Raw genomic sequence first — 22626 nt, 5'->3', positions numbered from 1 at the left:
AGGCTCCACAGGTTGACTGGGTAAGCCTAAATACTGATGGAGCATACAAGAAGTCAATAGATGAAGCTTTTGCGGGAGGGGTAATTCGTAATTCGGAAGGTGTTTGGTGAACTGGCTTTGTGGTGAGGTTAGGCAAATGTTCAGCATATAGAGCTGAATTGTGGGGAGTGCTTTATGGTCTTTGACTGGCTTGGGATTCAGGGTTCAAGAAAGTGATGGTACAAATTGACAACAAGATGGTAGTTCAGGCGATCTTGATGGACAAGTTACTGCCATGTGCGAATATGGATTTAATACGTGCAATTAAAGCCACTTTGCAAAATGACTGAGAGGTTCATCTTGTGCATATCTACTGCAAAGGTAATATGGTAGCGGATTATATGACTAATTATGACTTTGATTTAGTAGAACCATATGTTACTTTTGAGCACCCTCTAATTGGAATCAAATATTGAAAAGTATCTCGATATTAAATGTAATACTGAAAAGTAATGATAAAAAAATTTGATCCACTTTGATATTATTTGGATATTAAATGTGATTTTAATATAATTAAAAAGTTAAATATTTTTGTATATTATTTAATTTATTATATTTTATTATGTCTATAGTAAATATATATATATATCTTCCGTAATTTTTGTGAATAAGTTGTATACATGTAAATAATAATAATTGATAAACAATCTACTAAAACGTAATGAAAAAAATTAGTTTATTCCTAATTGAAATGATACTCATGAGAATCATATATACCTTTTTTTTTTGTGTCTACCTCATAAGCTTCCTTTTTACAAGATCGAAAATGCAAAAAGTCGAATATTAAATGATTTTAGGATAATAAGAATGATGCCCAAAGTGAGTGAGCATCTATCTACTTATTATATATTATTAAAAATAACATAGAGGAAAACAAAAAATATTGAGAATAGCATATTAGTTACTTAATTAAAAGTGACAAAGCATTATTTTTTTGGATACTAGGTAATAAAATTAACAATAACAATGACATTCATGATGACCATCCTTCATTCTCTTGCAAAAACCTCCTTTCTCACAACCTGAGATGCAATAATTCCAGCATTTGCCACCCTTTTGAGGATCATCATCCTGCCCAGGCAAACATCTCCCGAGTTCAGGATGATTGTTGCAACATCTTGCTTGAGCAGCCACTACTTGTACTTGCCCAAAATCTATGAAAGCAACAATCCAACAAGTTTACAGTTAATCTTTATATTTAACTGTATTAGTAATTATAGATACATAAACTATTGCAAACATGATTTAAACTTAAATTGGTTTTCCCACAAAATGAAATACAAAGTATAAACCGAAACAAACTTGTAACATGTTTTGAAGAGAGGGTGTGACGTACCAATGAAAAGGATGAGGACAGCAAGGAGGAGGAAGAAGAAAACTTTTGCTTGGCCCATTTTTTTAACCTAATGCTTCAACTTTTACAAGAAAGATCAAAAACAAAACAACACAGTCAATTAGGTTTAGGAAGATGAAAAGTATAGCCAATATATATATTAATTCATTGACGTGCTATATGGAAAGAAACCTAGGTTTAATTAGCAATAAACTGTAAACCCTAAACCCTATTTAATAAAAGAAAAAAATATTAAAGAAATATAATTTAATGAATCAATAATATATACTTATGTATATAAATATTAGTTTGTTTTAAAAATAAATGAAATATTTAAAAGTAAGGATGAAAAAATGATCTATCTTGATATTATCTCGATATTAAATATGATTTTAATAATTGAAAGGTCAAACATCCTTTCATATTTTTTAATTTATTACATTTTATTATGTCTACAATTAATAATCATATCTCGATATTAATTATGATTTTAATAGTTGAGAGGTCAAATATCCTTTCATATTTTTTTATTTAATACATTTTATTATGTCTACAATTAATATTCATATATTTGTCTTTCAAAATTTATATGAATAATTTCTATATATGTAAATAATAATAATTGACAAATAATCCACTAGAAAGTAATGACCAAAAAAGTTTATTACTAGTTGAAATGACACACACACACACATATATATATTTATATTTTTTTTGTTTGTTCCTACCTAAGAAGCTTCCTTTTTTCACAATCGAAAATGCAAAGTCCAATATTTAACTATTTTAGAATAATAAGAATGATGCCCAAAGTGAGTGAATATCTTATCACTTATTATATATTATTAAAAATAAGATAGAGGAAAACAAAAATGTTGAAAATAGCATAGTAATTACTTGATTTAAAAGCGACAAAGCATTATTTTGTTGGGTAGTAGGCAATAAAATTAACAATAATAATGACATTCGTGATGACCATCCTTCATTCTCTTGCAAAAATCTCCTTTCGGACAACCTGAGATGCAATAATTCCATCAGTTGCCACCCTTTTAATTCATTGACGTGCTATATGGAGAGAAAATCTAGGTTGAATCAACAATATTAAACTCTAAACCCTAAACTCTATTTAATAAAAAAAATTAAATAAATATATTTTAATTAAATAATATATATATATATATATATATATATATATATTAGTCTGTTTTGTATATAAATGATAGATAAAAAAAATGCTTGAGGCCTTTATAAGTTGGTTTGTTTGTGCTGCTTGGGTCAGTGGTGGAGCTAAGAGTTTAGGTTTGAGGGGATAAAAATAAAAGATTTAGTATTTGAAAGGACGAAATTATAAAATTTGTTAAAAATAAGAATGAAATTATAAATATATAAAACAATAACAAAAAAAATATTATAAATTTTGGAGCATTGTGGGGCAGGGGCCACTACCAGTCCCCCTCTCTTTCTGCCTCTGGCTAGGGTAGTGCCTGCTTAGATTGTATAAACGAAATTATTACTTTGTTTTATTCAATAAAATAGGAAAGCCATCGATCCTTTTTTTTTTTTTTGAGTTTTCATCTTAAAAGATACCTTTATTTGATTTTTCAAATAAATTTTAGATTCAATGCAAATAAAATTTAAGTAATTAACTGAACATGTTAGAACAATAATATTAAAACACCAATTACTAATAGGCACACTGAGAGTCAAACACATTTTGTCAAAATTAAAAAAGAGCTTACTTACCTTTAAACAAAAAGAGCTTATATTGACTTGAATCTCAATTACTACTTACTCATAGAACTATTTGGAGAAAAGTATTAACTAAAAGTTTATCTTAAATAATCAATAGAGTTGACGGTACTTATCAATGTATTATATCGTGTTCAAAAGATATTTCACCAACTCAAATTTAAAATTTTATCTTGAAAGTCACAATCAAATCTTGAAATATATAACATAAGATTTATGTGACGAAAGAGTACCATGTGACTTAAGTCACTACAAAAATTTCTGATTATTTCGACGGAAATAATTCCGTTGGAAAAATTTTATTGAAAACTTTGAATGGATTTCCAACAATAACTATGACATTGGTGATGACCATTCTTCGTTCTCTTGCAAAACCTCTTTTCTGACATCCTGAGATGCAATAATTCTAGCATTTGCCACCCTTTTAATTCATTGACCTGCTATAAGGAAAGAAAATCCAGTTTTAATCAACAATATTAAACCCTAAACCCTATTTAATAAAGAAAAAATATTAAAGAAATATATTTTAATTAAACAATAATATATCAATGAAAGATTAAAAAAAAAATGCCTTCGGCCTTTATTAGTTGGTTTGTTTGCGCTAGTTTGCGGTTGTTAATTCCTTGCTCTTGTTTTTTGGTAACTGTTGTTTCTGTGCATGGATTCATTGGGTGGCTGTGAGTTGTGTTCCTGGGCCCCAGACCAATTTTGTTGTTCTGTACATGTAAACAGTTGCAAGAGAGAAGCGACAATGACATATTGAAAAGTAATGATAAAAAAAATGATCACCTTGATATTATCTGGATATTAAATGTGATTCTAATATAATTAAAAAGTCAAATATTTTTTATATTTTTTAATTTTTTATATTTTATTATGTCTATAATTTATATATATATATATATATATATATATCTTTCGTAATTTTAGTGAATTAAGTTTTATATATGTAAATAATAATAATTGCCAAATAATCTATTAAACAGTAATAAAAAATAGTTTATTTTTAATTGAAATGATACTCATTAGAATCGCATATACTTTTTCCGTTTATTTGTTTCTACCTCAAAAGCTTCCTTTTTTTTTTCATGACCGAAAATGCAAAAAGTCCAATATTTAACGATTTTAGGATAACAAGAATGATGCTCAAAGTGAGTGAGCATCTTATTACTTATTATATATTATTAAAAATAACATAAAGGAAAACAAAAATATTGAGAATAGCATATTAATTACTTAATTAAAAGTGACAAAGCATTATTTTTTTGGATACTAGGTAATAAAATTAACAATAACAATGACATTCGTGATGACCATCCTTCATTCTCTTGCAAAAGCCTCCTTTCTCACAACCTGATATGCAATAATTCCAGCATTTGCCACCCTTTTGAGGATCATCATCTTGCCCAGGCAAACATCTCCCAAGTTCAGGATGATTGTTGCAACATCTTGCTTGAGCAGCCACTACTTGCACTTGCCCAAAATCTATAAAAACAACAATCCAACAAGTTTACTGTTAATCTTCATATTTAACTGTATTATTAATTATAGATACATAAACTATTGCAAAAATGATTTAAACTCAAATTGGTTTTCCCACAAAATGAGATACAAATTATAAACCGAAACAAACTTGTAACATGTTTTGAAGAGAGGGTGCGACGTACCAATGAAAAGGATGAGGGCAGCAAGGAGGAGGAAGGAGAACACTTTTGCTTGGCCCATTTTTTTAACCTAATGCTTCAACTTTTACAAGAAAGATCGAAAAACAAAACAACACAGTCAATTAGGTTTAGGAAGATGAAAAGTATAGTCAATATATATATTAATTCATTGACATGCTACATGGAAAGAAAATCTAGGTTTAATCAGCAATATTAAACTCCAAACCCTAAACCCTATTTAATCAAAGAAAAAATATTAAAGAAATATATTTGAATTAAACAATAATATATATATATATATAAATATTAGTCTGTTTTATAAATCAATGAAATATTTAAAAGTAAGGCTGAAAAAATGATCTACCTTGATATTATCTTGATATTAAATATGATTTTATTAATTAAAAGGTCAAATATTCTTTCATATTTTTTAATTTATTACATTTTATTATGTCTACAATTAATAATCATATCTTGATATTAAACATGATTTTAATAGTTGAAAGGTCAAATATTCTTTCATATTTTTTAATTTATTACATTTTATTTGTCTACAATTAATATTTATATATCTGTCTTTCATAATTTATATGAATAAGTTCTATACATGTAAATAATAATAATTGATAAATAATCTACTAGAAAGTAATGAAAAAAATAGTTTATTCCTAATTGAAATGACACACATGAGAACCAGTTATATTTTTTTTTCTTTTTGTTTGTTTTTACCTTAGAAGCTTGCTTTTTTCACAACCGAAAATGCAAAGTCCAATATTTAACAATTTTAGGATAATAAGAATGATGCCCAAAGTGAGTGAGCATCTTACCATTTATTATATATTATTAAAAATAAAATAGAGGAAAACAAAAACATTGAGAATAGTAATTAATTACTTAATTTAAAAGCAACAAAGCATTATTTTTTTGGGTACTAGGCAATAAAATTAACAATAAAAATGACATTGTTATGACCATCCTTCATTCTCTTGCAAAAACCTCCTTTTTGGCAACCTGTGATGTAATAATTCCAGCAGTTGCCAACCTTTTAATTCATTGACGTGCAATATGGAAAGAAAATCTAGGTTTAATCAACAATATTAAACTCTAAACCCTAAACCTTAATTAATAAAAGAAAAAAATATTAAAGAAACATTTTTAATTAAACAATAATATATATATATATATATTAGTCTGTTTTATAAATAAATGAAAGATAAAAAACAAAATGCTTGAGGCCTTTATAAGTTAGTTTGTTTGTGCTGCTAGGGTAGTGCCTGCTTAGATTGTACAAAGTTTAAGTAATTAATTGAACATGTTAGAACAGTAATATTAAAATACCAATTGCTAATAGACACACTAAGAGTCTAACCCATTTCGTCAAAATTAAAAAAGAGCTTACTTACCTTTTTAAAAAGACACTTATATTGACTTAAACTCAATTACTACTTACTCATAGAAGTATTTTGAAAAAAAAATTAACTAAAAGTTTTTCTTAGATAATCAACAAAATTGACAGTGCTTATCAATGTATTATCCCATGTTCAAAAGATATTCCATCAATTCAAATTTAAAATTTTATCTTGGAAGTCACAATTGAATCTTGAAATATATAAGATAAGATTTATGAGATGAAAGACAATAATGTGACTTAAGACACTACAAAAATTCCTGCTTGTTCCACAGAAATAATTCCATTGAAAAAATTTTGTTGAAAAATTCGAATGAATTTCCAACAGATTACCAATGGAATTAAATTTTATATTTTCTGACAAATTCTGATGAAATGTTTCCAACAGAAAAAATTTTGTTAGAAATTCGTCAGCAAAATTTTTGGAGAAAAAAAATGATGACTGCAAATTTCTCCAACGAAATTTCTTACGGATTTTCGATAGAATTTTCCAACGGAATGAGTTTTGTCAGAAATCCATTGAAAATATTTTAGGCACGAAAGCATTTAATCTCATCAAATTTTTCAATGGAATTTTCTATTAGAAAAGTTATTACAAACAGAAGTTTACCTATGGAATTTTTCATAAAAATATTCTGTCAGTATTGGTGTTTTTTATATATTTTTATTTTTATTAAAAATATATAAATAAATTTATTTTATTCATTTATGCTTTTTGTCTTTATTAATTATGATTGTATATGTATATTAATCTTCGACAACACTACAACATGCATGCATACATATATAAATTTTTTTTATATTTATTAATAATGATTTATCCATAGTAAATTTCATTTAGAAATAAATTAAATGTTAATAAATTATCAATTATAAATATTTATTTATTTATTGACATTTAGTTAAATTTTCATTTACAAAGATTATTTGTTACTTATAACTTCAAAATTATCATTATGATATATTATAAATTAATAAACCACATATATATATATATATGTGTATTATAAATTAATAATATTGAATAGCATAATATATCGATTATAGATAGACTCATTTAATCATGATAGTTTCAATACAGTTAATTTAAAATGATATATATATGAGGTTATGGATAAATTAATACTATATCTTAATTAAAATTATAATTTATAAGCCATATAGATAAAAGAATAATATATATTATTATTCTTATATATAAGAAAAACTTTCATGCAAGAAGAATGTATATATTTGTATATTTTCATAAAAGAGAAATATTTTATTTATATATATATATATATATATACACACTTTCATAAATTGATAAAAGGGTACTAAATTATTTTACATAATTAATATATATATATATATATATATATGTATGTGTTAGAAAAGATAAGTTTAAAGTAAAATTATTAAAAGGGAAGTGAATTGGTTGCTAAGTAAAAATTCCTCTTTTTTCAAAAACTCAATTTAACTTCGAAAGATTACAACAATAAAACAGAGCATGAACTGAATAAGTAAAGAGCAACAAAGTAAGAAATGTCTCAATAGGATTTTTATAAAGATTCAACTGACCAATGCTTATGTCATCTCCTAGATAGCATAGGGAGTTTGAATCCACTGTTAACTTGCCTTTTCAACAAATTCAGTTGTAACCTTTACAACATGTTTTTTATAGGATCAGGCGTAACCTTTATCAAGACACTACCTTTTTAGATTAAAATACAACCTTTATATAAGAACAAGCCTTTTAAAGGATCAAACAAAACCCCTCTACCATTTGCTTGAAGACATAATCAATACAACAATGGATTCATGTGAACCACAAGCTAAAAATCTCTAGAAAAGCAGATAACGAAGTTTAGGTTCAGAAAGGTGTGAGCTTTCACAAAAACAAGAATGATCAAGGTTAAGTTCAAAAAAATCAATTGAAGGGTAAAGATGTGAACTTTAGTCTCTTTGTTTGCTCAAAGGTAAGAGCTTTTTTGCTCACAGTTGTTGCTCTTGTTTTTTTGCTTTTTTCCTCTTCCAAGATGATTGAAAATCTTTCAAAATCCATTTTTCTACTTGCTTTAATGTCCTTATGATGTATATTTATTGCCTTTGAGATTTTCTGCCCATTGAAGTAAGTTTTGAATCATTTCTTGTAAGTTCAAGCGAGCTTGCACAATTCTATTGCTTCAATAGAATCGATTTTTTGCAGTTGAATTATCAGTTCTTCGCAAAGTCTGAAGCTTTCTATTTTTGAAGAATCAATTTTTCTATTCTAAAGCGTCAATTCTTCTAGAACTGAGTGTAAAAGTGACCCTTTTGCAATCTTGGAGAATCAATTCTGTTGCCTCAAGGTGTTAGTTGTTCACTGTGGACTAGTGCCAAAATTTGAATTCAAGCTTAAATTTTGCTGCTTCACTTTTGTCTAGTTGTACCACTCCTTTCGTGATCACCAAGTTTTTGAGTTATACTTTTAGTGCTGCAAGATTCAACTTTTTCTTGTAGAATCGAATTTTTTTCCCTTGCTTTTCTCGTTCTGCCTTTTGTCTCTCTAAAATTGATTCTTTGTCTCTTAGGTGTCGATTCTTCACAACATCTGTAGCTTCTATCTTCCAAGAATTGACTTCTCATTGTCTTAGAATCAATTCTTTATTATATTTGCTTGAGAACAGAAAAGTTTTAATCGATCAACGCAAGGCTTAATTTATTAAGAGGGCATTGGTTGCAAAACAGAAGCATGTTAATCGATTAACCAAAGGGATTAATCAATTAAAGCATAAACTTGGAATACATGAAAGCCTTAAAATTCAAATCCAAAATGATGTTGACCGTTGATATGCTTCAAATTAAGAAATTCAAATTTGAAGATTTTTTAATCGACTAAAGTTTATCTTAATTGGTCAAAGTTGAAGGAAGAGAAACTTCAATTGGTTAAAGGGAAGATTAATCAATTAGAAGAAGGTTGGTGAAAAATGTTACTTGAAGGAGTTTGAAGACAAAAAGGTTTTAATCGGTTAAAGTCCCTTTTAATCAATTAACACTATGAAGTAGACTACAAGACATCAAGGCTTTAATTGGTTAAAACTCATCTTAATCGATTAAAAAGTTACTACCAGAAATTTGAAAACAATTACCAAAAGATAAAATAATGGTTATAATTGTTCAAAACTATCTCTAATGGCTAGAAACATTAATTCAAGTATTTAAGAAGCTTAAAACGATCATAAATGAGATAGAGAAGCTACCAAAAGTAAGATTGAACCTAGAAAAGCATAAACTTTTTCTTTTCAAGTGTTTTCCACTCTCACCCTTTGTAAACTTGATTGAGTTGAAACTTGTACACCTTATATTAGCTAAGTGATCATTGTAGTTCATTTTATTCTTAGTTCTTAATTTATTAGACTGTGTGAGACACTCTAAGGGATTATTGTAAGAGTTTGGAGCTTAGGTTAGAAGCACCCCTTGTAAAATCTTGGTAAAAGTTGTTAATTCCACTAATTTAGTAAAGTTAGATTAAAAATCTTTGATTAAAAAATCAAGATAATAGATGTAAGTTAACAAGACCGAACCATTAAAAATATTCATGTTTTATCCACTTCTTTATATTTTTTCTTTGCTTGGTGTCTTTTAACTTCAACAAGGTTTAAATCTTCCATTTTAAAATTATACAAAAAGTTTTTTAAGTTCAATGGCTACCTTCAAATTATTTTTAAATGCTATTCACACTCAATTGGAAGAATCAAAATTTTGTTGTTGTTACAATAGTCTCTTAAATTTCCACTTCCTTGAATACTCTCTCAAAAACATGTGCACTCTACTCCTATAGTGATTTGTAAGTGCAATTGAACTCTTTCAATTGGCAATTGAACTTGGTAGAAACAAAAAGCCTCAAAGTGTCAGGCTTAGTGAAGTCAACCCCCCATATTATTGTTAAAACTACATATATCAAACCCTATATCAACGAAAACATTTCCGATATTGATTTTTTTAAAATTAAATTGATGAAAAAATAAAACATATTTTTGACTCTTTTTTAATAAATTACAATATCTATAGATTTTCGATGAAATTTCATCAATAAAAAATATTTGAGAAATTAAATTTTGTAAAATTAAAAGAAAATATAGGCATCAAATTTATTACTGAGATTTTCTATGAAAACATTTTTTGGGTAAACTCCATTAAAATTCATCGAAATTCTTGTTTTTTGGGCAATTGGTTGGAAATCCGTGGATAATGGAGAGCGTTGTTGACGAAAAAAATTCTATTTTCATAGTCTAAACTCTATTTCAAACCACGATGTATAGGGAAAAACGGAGCAATGATTCTCCCCTTTATGGCTGAAAGTGTCATTTCCCAGCGACATTTCTCGTCCAACTCCAGTCACATGGGATCAATGGATATTAATTAATAAAGATAAAATGATAATAAAAACGGGGAGCATTTAGCTTTCGAGAACCTTAAAATATTACTTACCTTTTCTCGAAGGAAATGGCTTTCTTTCATGGGGGATATGTTTCTGGTCCGTTACAGGGATCATAACCATACTCAGCCATTGGGCTTAACTTGAGCCCAAAAACAGGGTAAGCAAAACTTGCTTATTCCTCCACTCCGTCGACACTCTGGTTGGTTGTTCGCTTTGGAAAACAAAAGAAAAATGTATCGAAGTCGATTGCTTTGGTTTACGCTGGGGTTCTCACTCACGGCTGCTTCAATCTCTCAATTCATCTATAAAGACCTCTGGACTGACCGTTATGCGCTTAAATCTGATGTACTAACTTTTATTCTTTTCTCTTTGGAATTTGGATTTCTTTCTGGGAGTATTTGGTATTTTAATTAGCACCATCTAAAATTATTTTAATTTTCTTTTTTCGAAAATTTTCAGATGAAGCAGAAATTTGATTCACTAGAGGCCAGAGTGTTGAGTCTTGAATCGCTTCCTCCGGAGAACCCAAATTCTGCTCAGGTATTTCCCTTTTCTTTTTTTCCCAAATTTACTATATTATTTGGGAATTTATTTGTGACACTATGAAATGAATTGAGAATGTTATGAGCAATAAATTTCCATCCAATTTTCATTTGCTTAGGCATTATTGTTTGCAAAATACGGGGTTGGCGATAGATGGAAGAATGTTTAACTCTGACTGACCTATTAGTTTGATGCTTGAAAATCATTTTGCAGCCGCGGGCTCATTCATCCATAAGATGATAAGATACCTCTCTATCTGTAGGTTTAAAATCAACGAAAAATACCATAACATAAAGATGTTTGGATTCCCTGAATTACTTGCATTGTATCGAAGCCGATAAAATTCGAAAAGTGCCATGTATTTTGCATTGAGCTCTTGTTGAGATGGGAGTTTAGAAGCTTCACTCTCAGTGGCATTCAACTTGGGATTAGAGTTCACTCTCGTTTTCTTTTTTTTTCTTTTTTTTTGTGTGTGTTATTTCTGGTCCAGTGGCTGGGTACAAACAACAGAGTTGCCTTCCCTGATCTGGGGTGAAGGTGGGTTTAAATGCTGGTCCTTGGTTTTGCTGTGAAATGATTGTACCACTTAGGCTCCCTGGCATACTCTGCTTGGGGACTTTCTCTTTGGCTAGAAATTTAGAATAAAGTATATCGAGAGTGGGACAATTTTCACCTGAAAAGTTGCGAGGGATTTGATCTGGCTAATATTCACTTCTGTTTTAGGAGAAAGATTTCTGTTCCCCAAATTAATTTAAATTTTATTGGTCATTTGACATGAGAGAAAATGATTATTTCTTCTTTAAGAATTGTTTTGTTCTATGCTCTTCTTAATCTGGTGATGTCTATATGGTATTTAATCTCATCTTATTTGTTTTCTTTGCAGGCTGAAGGTTAGATATTGTGTGAAGCTCACATAGTTTCTGGTTTGGTTCATGACAAAAATGTATTTGGTTTTAAAATAATGAAATGGTGGTAAAAAGAATGATTTAGTTACATTTGCTTCGATATTTGAGCAATGCTATGCAGTGGGAGGATCGTCGTATTTGGTAGTTCTTTTATGCAATTTTACAATAGTGTCTACAAACCATCCCATGTCATATTACACAACTGGAGGTATTTTCCAGGGGATTAATCATGCTGGACGCATCCTTAACAGCACCAGCCATGAACTTTGGGAGAGTTCAGTGAACAGACTGAAGTCTAAATAAGCAGGATGGCTGCTAGAAACCTTTTGAGTCTTAAGCCTATTTCCGTCTCTATCATTTGAGCCATGCCAAGAATGCAACCCTGGACAGTTTATTGCTTGATTTATGATTTATTGTACAAATTGGGAAAGGGTTGGCAGAAAAGCTAAGCCCATCACTCTGAAATATCTGCTAAGACAATTGCCAGGAAGGGTATATTGCAGTAGATAACAACCAATCCACCCCACTCTTATGAACTTTCTCAAGAGGATTGAAATAAAATTCTGAATTTCTGCTCCTATATGTATCACACACAAAATAAAACAAGATAGGCTGGGGATGGCAGCCGCTCATCAGTATCTGAATTAACTATTGCAAAAATTTTCAATAACTGCGGTGCCTAAAATAGGCTATTAAACTGTTTATATCTTTCCATTGAAATGCGACTAGAATTGAATATTGTTCAATGATTATACAGACAGAATTTCCTTCTACATAACTAAATATTCACAAGCTACATAGACTATTAGTTCCTAAAATTAATCAACTGAAAAAGAAAAAAAGATTTAAAGCATGAAGAAATGAAACTTGTTGCATTCTAATTTACCAGAAATAACAGACATCTAGAAAGCAAGTTTAAATTGACAAACAACTTGCCCAAGTGACCATTTCTTTTTTCTGTTTTTTTTTTTCCCTCCTTTTCAGATTTGAATTGAGAATTCCTAGCTCGAGACAAATAGTCAGCAGTATCATCAGTAAGCCCTGAATCATGATTTCATCTGATGAGATGATCGAGGGAGGATGGAGTTGGCCAGTTCTTCATTCACCTTGACTGGAAGCGGAGGCATTTGTTTCATTACTTCTGGCATGTCATTCAAGCTGCAAAAAACTCATTAACATTAGAGAATGTACAGAAGTTGTATAAGATAAATTACTCTATGTCCAACAATAATCTGCTATATCATTCCCAGATTTGAAGAACAAGTTCTAACTAATTAAATGAAACTATTTCAAATGTCTTAATCCACAACAGCAGGCAACAATAATCAATACCTCCACAGACACATCAGCTTATTTCTTTATGCAAAGCTATATGCTCCATACTCAATTAATTCAAAAATACCTCCACAAATATTTTTGTCAATTCAAAATTAGTCTCTTGCACATGACAGACCAAAAAATTCTTATATGCTGCAAGGCATTTTATTTACATAATATTTCCCTCTAATTCAGCCATTCCAAACAACAGTCACTCCGATGGCTCTCATGCAATTTGATCTTACATCCAGTAAGCCCTTCCAAATATTTGACTTCTGGTAGCCATCAAGATGAAGGGATGGCTAAGTATTTGACTTGCCAATAAATTTTTCATTCATTCATTCAGAATCTTCACATGAATCTGAATATCTTCATAGATAGCAAAGACATAACAAAGTTGAGGGTGATCAGCGTGGCTTTATATTAGACAGGCAAAACCTATCTTGCACCAGGATCAGGCAATATAACTATAACAACTTGCATGGTGAAAAGTAGCTACTCCTTAGTGACAGGTAAATTTAACAGAGTGCAATAACAAAGAAGCAGCAAGCACCGTAAAGCAAAATAGCTACCAGAAAGAAGCTTGCACCAGGATCAGGTGATATAACTAGAACAGTGTACATGGTGAAAAGTAGCTACTCCTTTAAAGACTGGTAACTGTTAAAAAAGTGCTTAATGAGAAAGCAGCATGCACCATAAAGCATAATAGCCCAGAAAGAAGCTTAGGAGCCAAAACTACCGTCCATACCCTCAACAGACAACTTTTTCTCATCATTTGCCTTGGATTGACCACTTCTAGGATCATTTACCTTCCTTATTTTCACCACTCCAACTTTAACATGATTTTCAATTTGCTATTACAACATGATAAATGCCCTCCCCTATAATACGAAAGTCTTGCCAACATAGCTGCTTTTTCATGTTCTTGATTTCCTATGAAGGGAACCGATTAAGTTAATAGAAATGAAAGCACAATGATGATGACTGCAATGATAATACTAATGGTATTGCAGACAAGTGAAGAAGTCCATGATTGCCATAACTGTACTGTTATACCACACATGATAATGAGCGTTCATAAGCTTGCAGTCATGCAATAAAAATGCAAATATGGTCAATGATGCCGTCCAAGTTAACATTAAAAAATGAAAAATCTCTAATTAAAACATAACAGAAAGAATAAAATAACATACTCATTCAAGATTGTGAGGATGTTGTCCCGGGTTTTGCATAAGAGATTGATGTTATCATGTATCTGCATGCATAGAAAGAAAGTAAATAACAATCAATTAAGAAGGCAGATGTAATTAGCTAACAGCGAGACAGCAGCTGTCGAAACTATAACAGTCTGATAACAAGTCAACCAATCAGATGACTGTAATTATATAAAAACTTTCATTTTCATATAGTGCATTTAGAAGTGAATTGGCATCATCTACCAGATGCCATAAAAATAGAGATATACATATTAATTATTGAAGATTCTAAGTAATAAATGAAAAGTAACTGTCTAATAGTGGGGCAATCTGCCAGCTGTCTGCATAAGAATTGCATACCAAGTACCAATTTCAAAGGTAAAAAACTAGAGAGCAGTGGTGCCTTCTCATAAAATTGAATTAGTTCATTTCATCAAGTTGAATTTTTTTCATTGAATTATTTTATCATGTCAACACTTTCACTCAAAACCAACAATGACCTGATATAACAACAGCAGGAAAAAAGATATTTAGAATAAGTTTATGAGAAAGATTATAGAAAGATTTCAAGTCCGATGAAATACAAAGGACTTATTTGACCCCACATAAAACTTGTAAGAGAAAGAGATGACTACTTCAAGTAAAATGACGGAACAGCAGCACTACTGAATGCAAAATTACAGAATAAAGTCTCTGAACAATGTCAGGGCAGATCTACATGAGAAAACCATAGAAGAAAATTTCAATGACACCATATATTTCACCTGGAAAGCTGCAAAATTTGCAGAAATTTGATTAAACATTTGAGCATTTTGTTCAAGTAGCTCTCCTGTCACACCACCGATGGCTGAAAAGACATATTTCAAATTAAAAATGTGTAGAAAAAGCGAGAACACTATACTAAAATGTTAAATATGGTTAGCTCTAATCTCTCCTATCTGCTCTTTTTCCCCGCCTTTTCTTGTGGGTAAATCTTAAACCTAACTCCCTATTCCAACCTACAGTTTATGTTCTACATGGTCAGCTCCAAAGAATCTCCCTGCATACACTACTTTAAGTTCTAAGCTTGATCAAATTCAATAAATTTTAAAAGAAAAACATTAGCTACTGTCTTTACACTGATTGAGCATAAATATCTCAGCTCAAAGTTTCTATCCAGCTGTAATTTTTATTTTGGTAAAAAAGTAGAGATCTCTCTAATATATGACTAGACCAAACCTTTGTATGAGATGCCATCATCATTGTCCATAGGGGTCATTGGTGGAGCATATGAAGGACCATTTGGCCTAGTTGTTAAATGAGATGTAGACTTTGCCGAAGAATCCGAACCCTTTTCCTGCAAAACCATGTCCTTATTAACTTGAGCTTTCAAGTATTAGAGCAACCTACCTAAGAAAACATCCAAGCTGCAGATAGCTGAACTGCATAAATAAGACAGCTGAGGAAGCTTTTAATAGGAAGGTGAAGCAGTCCCATATCACCCACCTGAGCTTAAACAACAATGGGCTAAAGCCTGGAGAAAAACACCTAATCCAGAAATTTCTCAGAAAACCCAGAGAATTAGTGTGAACGCTCATGCAAATGATACGTCTGGGTAGAACATGTTAGGAAGTAGCCCTTCTCTGATATAGGGCATGCTTCAACTTTCAACCACATCTAGTTATGTTCGAGATTTTATGTTTACTCTTTCTGACAGTCTATTAAACATGCACCTGAGACACAGTGAATGCTCCCATAATTATATTACATGTACACACCAATTAGGTAACCTTCATATAGTATCTAGTAGCCCCCCATGCTTCTTGAATATTTTCTGCCACAACTTATTTCAAGAATTTCAAAATTAAAAATTTGCATATGTGATAGAGGACGTTGAGGGTCTAACAACCAAAGGATTGGATGTGTGAGGTATATATACACTTCAAGGAACTGTCAAGTCAAGAATGCCAAAAGATGCCATAGTCAATCATAGGTAAAAACTCTGTGACCATAAAACAGATTCAGAATTCATAAAGACTACTAAAGTTATGACACAGGCTAGGAAATTTCATTCAAGAAACAACCATAGAGAATAAACTCTCTTCCAAAGACATACTTCAAGGAATCAATTATAAAACATAAAGCAGTGAAAATATACATTGCACAGATTAATTGTACTAGCACAAAAATTTAGACAGACATACCCTTCTGTCTTTATTTTTCCTTGCTGAATTATGATCCTCTTTCCTTCGTTTGCCATTTTCCTTTTTCTGCAAACAGATTCAAGTAGGTGATTATTCAGCATACAAATCCAATGCACATTTACTGCATAAATACAAGCAAAAAGAATAAGCACATTATGCATACACAATTCCACCATAAAACTATAATTTTTTTTTTAAAGAGAGAGAAGGTAAAAGCCAAACTTGCTTTAGACGTTTCGCCAAATGAGAAATGACTTAGGAAAGAAGGTAGAAAAAGACAAGGCGTCCATCAAAAAGAGCAGGAAAAACAAGGAGCTTCATTGAAAACCTATCTCATAGCCTTAGTTATATGAAGGCATTAACCTTCCAATCAGCTAAACAAGGAATCCGGCAGAGTCAGCAATAAACTCAATTATTACTTGCGCCTTTTATCCACGATTTTTATAATAGCATTGAAGAACATTGGGCATCTTAATGTTCTCCGCTATAATACATAGATATTTTCAGTAGAATCTTGTAACTCTATGTATTTAAAATTTTTAATATTAAATAAATATAGTCTAAAATTCATTTCTTACAAAAGTCAAGGGCAAATATTAAAGCCGGTATTGAGATAAATGTCAATGTAATTTACAGCATTTTAAAAATATCAATTAGACATCAATAAGCTTATAGGTAATCCCCACCTCATTATTAATAGCCCCTTCTCTACCCCATGGTAAAGAGTACATGTCATACATATCAGCCTTTGGGTTTTTGCCTCCGATAAAAACAGGACATTAATCCCCAAAAGAACCCAGCAATATCAATTTTAATAATTACCATCTGGAGGTATTCTGCACATAAGATTCATTGCAATGACATTAGGAGCATAAACCACCATATCCCTGACAACAAGAGAAATTTGGAAAGCTTTGCAATTTTATAAACTGAAACTCAAAAGAAGGCAGTTTTGAGAATTTCCAAATGGAGTTAATGTCTCTTTTATTGCAAATCACATTTAGGCCTTTTATTTCTAAAGAACACCATACTACTGACAACATATCAAATTTCCATATGTTTACCGAGTTCCCCATCAAATGAGAAAAATAAAACCAAGACAAGTAGACATGCTCCAAACAAGTGCAACATTGATACTCAAAAATGAAAATTTTCTTTGGCCAGATGGAAAAAGATCGTGCTCCTAAATGGGCCAAAGAAAGCATTTAGATGCTTTTTAAGCTTTCTCTAGCATTGGCCAAAACATAAATCCTTCACTATGTTGCATAAAACCCATGCCATATATTTTGTAATTAATAAGCCTCGAACATTAGTGATATGACAGATAAAAACCCAAGTACAATTACAAGCTTGTTCACCTGTCTACATTAAATCTCAAATGATCATACACGCAAATATAGACATTCCATCGGAGGTGATATTTAAACACAGGATGTCAGATTTACCTCTTAGTGTCAGAAGAGGTGCTTTTTACCGTGTCATATTTATAAATACCGGATTATTCATCCTTAACATCTCTTACGTTCATTTACTATGACCAAAATAGGTCAAAAACTTCTATCTCTATACATTCCATTTTATGGATCTAATGCAACTATCTCAATTTCATCTAAAAGGTAGGCTTAGCTATATACACGGGCAAATGCAGAGCTGCATGCGTGATTTCATCAGTAAATCTATATTTTAGTATTAGTCAGCTTCCAGAAAGTTGGTTATAACCATCCGCTCTTTTACAGGCTTGACTCACCATTTAAATGGAATTCAAGCAAAATAGTGATTATTTGGGCACTTGTGAGATTTCATCGATTAAACATTTCAAACATGAAGCAATAACTAAGTTGATGTCATCTGTCTAAATCATTTCATGACAAGGACTTTGGGTTTGAACCTCTAATTGGAGGAAATATTGAAAATAGTTGGTATTAAAGTTGAAACATTAGTCTAATAGTTAAAGAACAATGCTTCAGTTGAAACCTTAGGGAAGAATGATTCTTGACACCAAAATTTAAGGTCAGTAAGGACCGAAAGGTAGGGAATAATGAGAATAACGAGGGTATGGAAATGAGGTTTTGCGGTAAGTAAATCAAGATTCCAGACATTTTTATAACTGTTGTCAAGTTCCTAATAATTTCTAGTGATTATCAAATTAGTGAATACAGACCACAGTAATGTGAAAAATGCTCCCAAAGTTAAGGGTTTCTTTTCTGGCTGAAAGTTTAAGGTTTGTTGAGTGTTAATATTGTGAGCTTAGTCCCAGAGGCAAACACCTTGTGTTAGGATCACTTCACAAAATCCAAAGAAAAAGCATACAGGTTAACTGGAATTTGATATACATGTTTTCCATCAAATAAGAAGGTTCCATGCATATACACAGAACTCTTGAAGACCTAATTCACAGGGTCTCAAGATCCAATACAAAAAAAATATAATATTTAACTTCAAACATGTAAGAACTATAACTCAAAGACCTAACAACACTAAAAAAAGAAAAAACAAAACAAAACAAAAAGATATTAAACTACAGAAACTGTAAATTCTAAAAGTTCCAAAAAGTTTCAATATATCTTCGACTCATACAAATAAAGAAAATTCATTTAGATTAAAACCTGCTAATTCCTCACAATAATAAAATAAAAGTGAAACCTCATACAACTAATTTGGCCTATATAAGGCCTTAAGCATCAAATAGATTATAATTCTTGATTTTTTTACATTTAAGCTTGAATTTTCTTGATTCCTTGGTTGGCTGCAAGGCTAGTGCCCATACAAGTCACAACTTGGGAGTTTTTAAACAGAAACTCTAAGGTCAAGTAATACGAAATGTTCATTCCAACATAGCCAAATTATTAAAGTTATAACTAGATAAACTGCTTTGAAGGAGGACAAGTTATGAAGTTATACTTGTCATGCAATCCTTCAAGCTGTTCCCCAACCAACAACCCCCCCCACCCCTTGGTCACAAAGCTTCAATAACATACAATTCGTAGTGACCAACTTACAGTCATCCATCTACAACGCAGTGCCACATCCCGAACTGTTTTGTCCTTCAACTTCATTGCAATCTTAGCATAACGAACTATGATTGAATCAGAGGCATACCTGTAAACAGCGATATCACCACACACACACATATATATATCTATTAATTGGATAAGGAACACAATATGGGGCACAAAATAATGATCTAGAGAAAACAAAATATTACCAACAAATCTACCAGGAGAAGATACAATATTAATTGCTGGCACAGTAATTTAGCCAAAAGAACACACATGCATGCAAACAGAAACTATTATGTTCTCCATCAATAACATCAGCATCTACTTTAGATATCTGACAGGATAGTTATATTAGGGGTTTAAATGGACAACCACCATATCCATTGCTTAAACTCACATATCAATTACAAATTTAATAGCAAACAGACTGCTTTAACTAGAATCAGCACACTAATAGTTACATTTTGGAAATATCAAGATCAAAACAGCATAAACGAAGTAATCAAGAAAATAAATTTCTGTGAACAAAACTACAATATGTACAAAAGAAAGCCTGTCCATGCATCGATTATCGTCATAATGCCAGATATTCATGCATTGTGGTAGACAGAGAGCTTCCGATGATGATTGGAAAGCCTTGACGTGTTAAAGTGGAAAATACCAGAAATATGATTCATAACAACTCATGCACTTGTTGTCCCTACCGACAAAGTTTTCATCACAACATTGCAAAATTATCTGGAGCAATATTGGTCCATCACAGAACTTATGACTAAGTGTCGACCATAGTTTACCAAATAGTTTTATACAAAAAATCCCTGTTTTTAAAGTATGTAAGAAGACAGGTTCATCATCATCTACAGCAAGTAGCACATACAGCGAAAAACATATGAGCAACTAAGATATAAAGAAGAACAAAAATGATCGCTTTGTTTTTACTCAAAACCTACACAAGTACAAACCGATAACACACATACTCAGTAGACAAGTACTCACATCAACAAGATAGCAATTTACAAAACATCTTAGCTTCAAGTATAAAAGATGAAAATTTATATCATTAATGTGCTCTTGATGCTTTTACCAACCTCAACTAAGTTTAACTACAGTAAGAAACCTGAAGTTAAATAATATTCCCAGTTCCACTCAGAATTTTTTTTTAAAAAAAAAAAGCCAATAAATTAAGACCAGGGAAAAGAAAAAGAAATTTGGAATTTCCAACTTCTAAACCATCCCAAATTTCTCAAAAGAACCACCACCTTTTATTGTATTCAAATAAGCTCATATTCTATAATTGTTACCCTAATAAGCCGATAAGTTCACGATCAGCTCGCGTCCTTCGCACTAACATAAGTTTTCTAACATTACCAACGTGACATATTTTCATCAACGTAAAAGAGTTATTGGGCACAAATAATTAGGATAGAGTGATATTTGGGTACAATTAAAAAAAATTAAGATATTTAAATAAAGTAGGAAAGTTTCACCAGCTTACTTACCATTTTAGACTACGATATATAAGATAACAGATTTGAAAATAACGACCAGAAAAAGGAGGTAAAAAAATAAAACGGGAGTGAGAGAGAGAACGAGGGAGTTACTTGGCGAGCAAATCTTCGAGAATCGATTGTTCATCGGGAGTCCAGTCGGCGGAGATGCCAGGGTTGTGCCTCAACGAGGACTGCGTATCAGCCGAGACAGCGGCCGTGGAGGTATTGCCCCCGTTCGAATTGACGGAAACGCCATTGGTTGGTGGAGGAGGAGCCGTTACCTTCCTGTTCGACGAACCTTCCTGATTAGTCCCCGTCGTATTCGCACTCGCAGCCATCAACAAAAAAAAAGCAGCTAAAATCTTTTTCTCTTGTCTCGAATTCTGAGGGTGAAGAGTGTTGGAATAGGAAATTATAATTTATTATATGATGTAATAATAAAATTAAATGTATACGGACAAATTTAATTAAACAGAAAAAAAAAAAAACGGAAGAGGAGGGGATGGATTCTTGCAAAGGGATAGAAATGAAGGAGAGCCGTTTTTCGATTGCCATCCTAAGAAAGCGAATCTTTTTAATAAAATGTTGCCTTTTTCACTTTTTCCAGAGAGAGTGACAGAATAATTTTTTCTCTCTCACTCTTTTGAACCTATTTAAGATGCTTCTTTTTCCTTCTTTTTTAAACTTGGCAAAAAGGTTACTGGGTAAAAACACAGACACCTCACGAATATCTCTTGACTGAAGACAGACAAAAAAGCACTTAGAAACGAGAAATCAAAATTCAGATATCTAACTAATGTAACTATTAAAAGAATTACATAAATAAATCAATCAAACTAAATTGTTATATATACATAACTATAATTTTTAAGTTATTTGTTTCTTCTTCTTTTTTGGTATTGTCATAAAATTATCATGAAGTAAAAATAAGTTTAAAATTGGATTTACAATAAGTAAATTGTTAAATTGTATATTATAGGTAATTTTTTTCATATGTAAGGAAAAAAAAACATATGATATATTTTAATGAGGTTTCTATATTTTTTAGCTTACTGCATTTTAACAATAATAAAAGAATACCTTTCAATGAGATATGTGACAACTTTCTATTTTCGTTAGTAGAATTTTTAAACTTCATCTAACGTATAGATAATTTTCTTAAAACCTATGACTAAAAATATTTTAACGTTTACATAAGATGAACTTCATTTATTAAGCGTACTTTTTTATTTTTGATAAAGATTAAATGAAATTTCACCCTATTTGAAAATAGAATCTTGCAAATCATACCATGTTAGCATGCTTAATTTTATTTTACTAGAGCGTATCATCCAAGATACAAATAAATTGTTTTAAATCAAATAAATAATACGAAAGCGAGGATTCAAATTGTTTTAAGAT

General features: G+C 30.8%; 2 protein-coding genes across 2 annotated transcripts; one reads left to right on the top strand and one right to left on the bottom strand.

Annotated features, from left to right (window-relative positions):
• Nucleotides 1-10670: 10670 nt before the first annotated feature.
• Nucleotides 10671-12177, top strand: LOC110429448 (fanconi anemia group D2 protein). The gene is made up of 3 exons (XM_021445503.2): nt 10671-10937; nt 11052-11132; nt 12019-12177. The coding sequence occupies exons 1-3, from the start codon at nt 10824-10826 to the stop codon at nt 12028-12030; spliced, it is 207 nt and encodes a 68-aa protein (XP_021301178.2). The 5' UTR covers nt 10671-10823; the 3' UTR covers nt 12031-12177.
• A 548-nt stretch (nt 12178-12725) lies between these two features.
• LOC110429447 (histone H2A deubiquitinase (DUF3755)) lies at nt 12726-21845 on the bottom strand. The gene is made up of 7 exons (XM_021445501.2): nt 21337-21845; nt 19736-19835; nt 16737-16802; nt 15772-15889; nt 15318-15400; nt 14551-14612; nt 12726-13198 (listed from the first exon to the last, which is right to left on the bottom strand). The coding sequence occupies exons 1-7, from the start codon at nt 21561-21563 to the stop codon at nt 13087-13089; spliced, it is 768 nt and encodes a 255-aa protein (XP_021301176.1). The 5' UTR covers nt 21564-21845; the 3' UTR covers nt 12726-13086.
• Between the last annotated feature and the right edge of the window lie 781 nt (nt 21846-22626).

The sequence above is a fragment of the Theobroma umbraticum genome, unplaced genomic scaffold (assembly GCF_002168275.2).
Source record: "Theobroma umbraticum cultivar Fairchild unplaced genomic scaffold, ASM216827v3 scaffold_44.0, whole genome shotgun sequence".
NCBI classification, from domain to species: domain Eukaryota; kingdom Viridiplantae; phylum Streptophyta; class Magnoliopsida; order Malvales; family Malvaceae; genus Theobroma; species Theobroma umbraticum.
This window is presented reverse-complemented; position numbering and strand designations above follow the sequence as displayed.

What these genes read in the sequence shown, in the direction of transcription:
- LOC110429448 (XM_021445503.2), top strand. Translation starts at nt 10,824, where the DNA reads ATGTATCGAAGTCGATTGCTTTGGTTTACGCTGGGGTTCTCACTCACG. An exon ending in GTTATGCGCTTAAATCTGAT is followed by an intron (nt 10,938 to 11,051) that starts GTACTAACTTTT and finishes GAAAATTTTCAG; the next exon opens with ATGAAGCAGAAATTTGATTC.
- LOC110429447 (XM_021445501.2), bottom strand. Translation starts at nt 21,563, where the DNA reads ATGGCTGCGAGTGCGAATACGACGGGGACTAATCAGGAAGGTTCGTCG. An exon ending in CTCGAAGATTTGCTCGCCAA is followed by an intron (nt 19,836 to 21,336) that starts GTAACTCCCTCG and finishes CGCTGTTTACAG; the next exon opens with GTATGCCTCTGATTCAATCA. An exon ending in CAAATTTTGCAGCTTTCCAG is followed by an intron (nt 14,613 to 15,317) that starts GTGAAATATATG and finishes CTATGCATGCAG; the next exon opens with ATACATGATAACATCAATCT.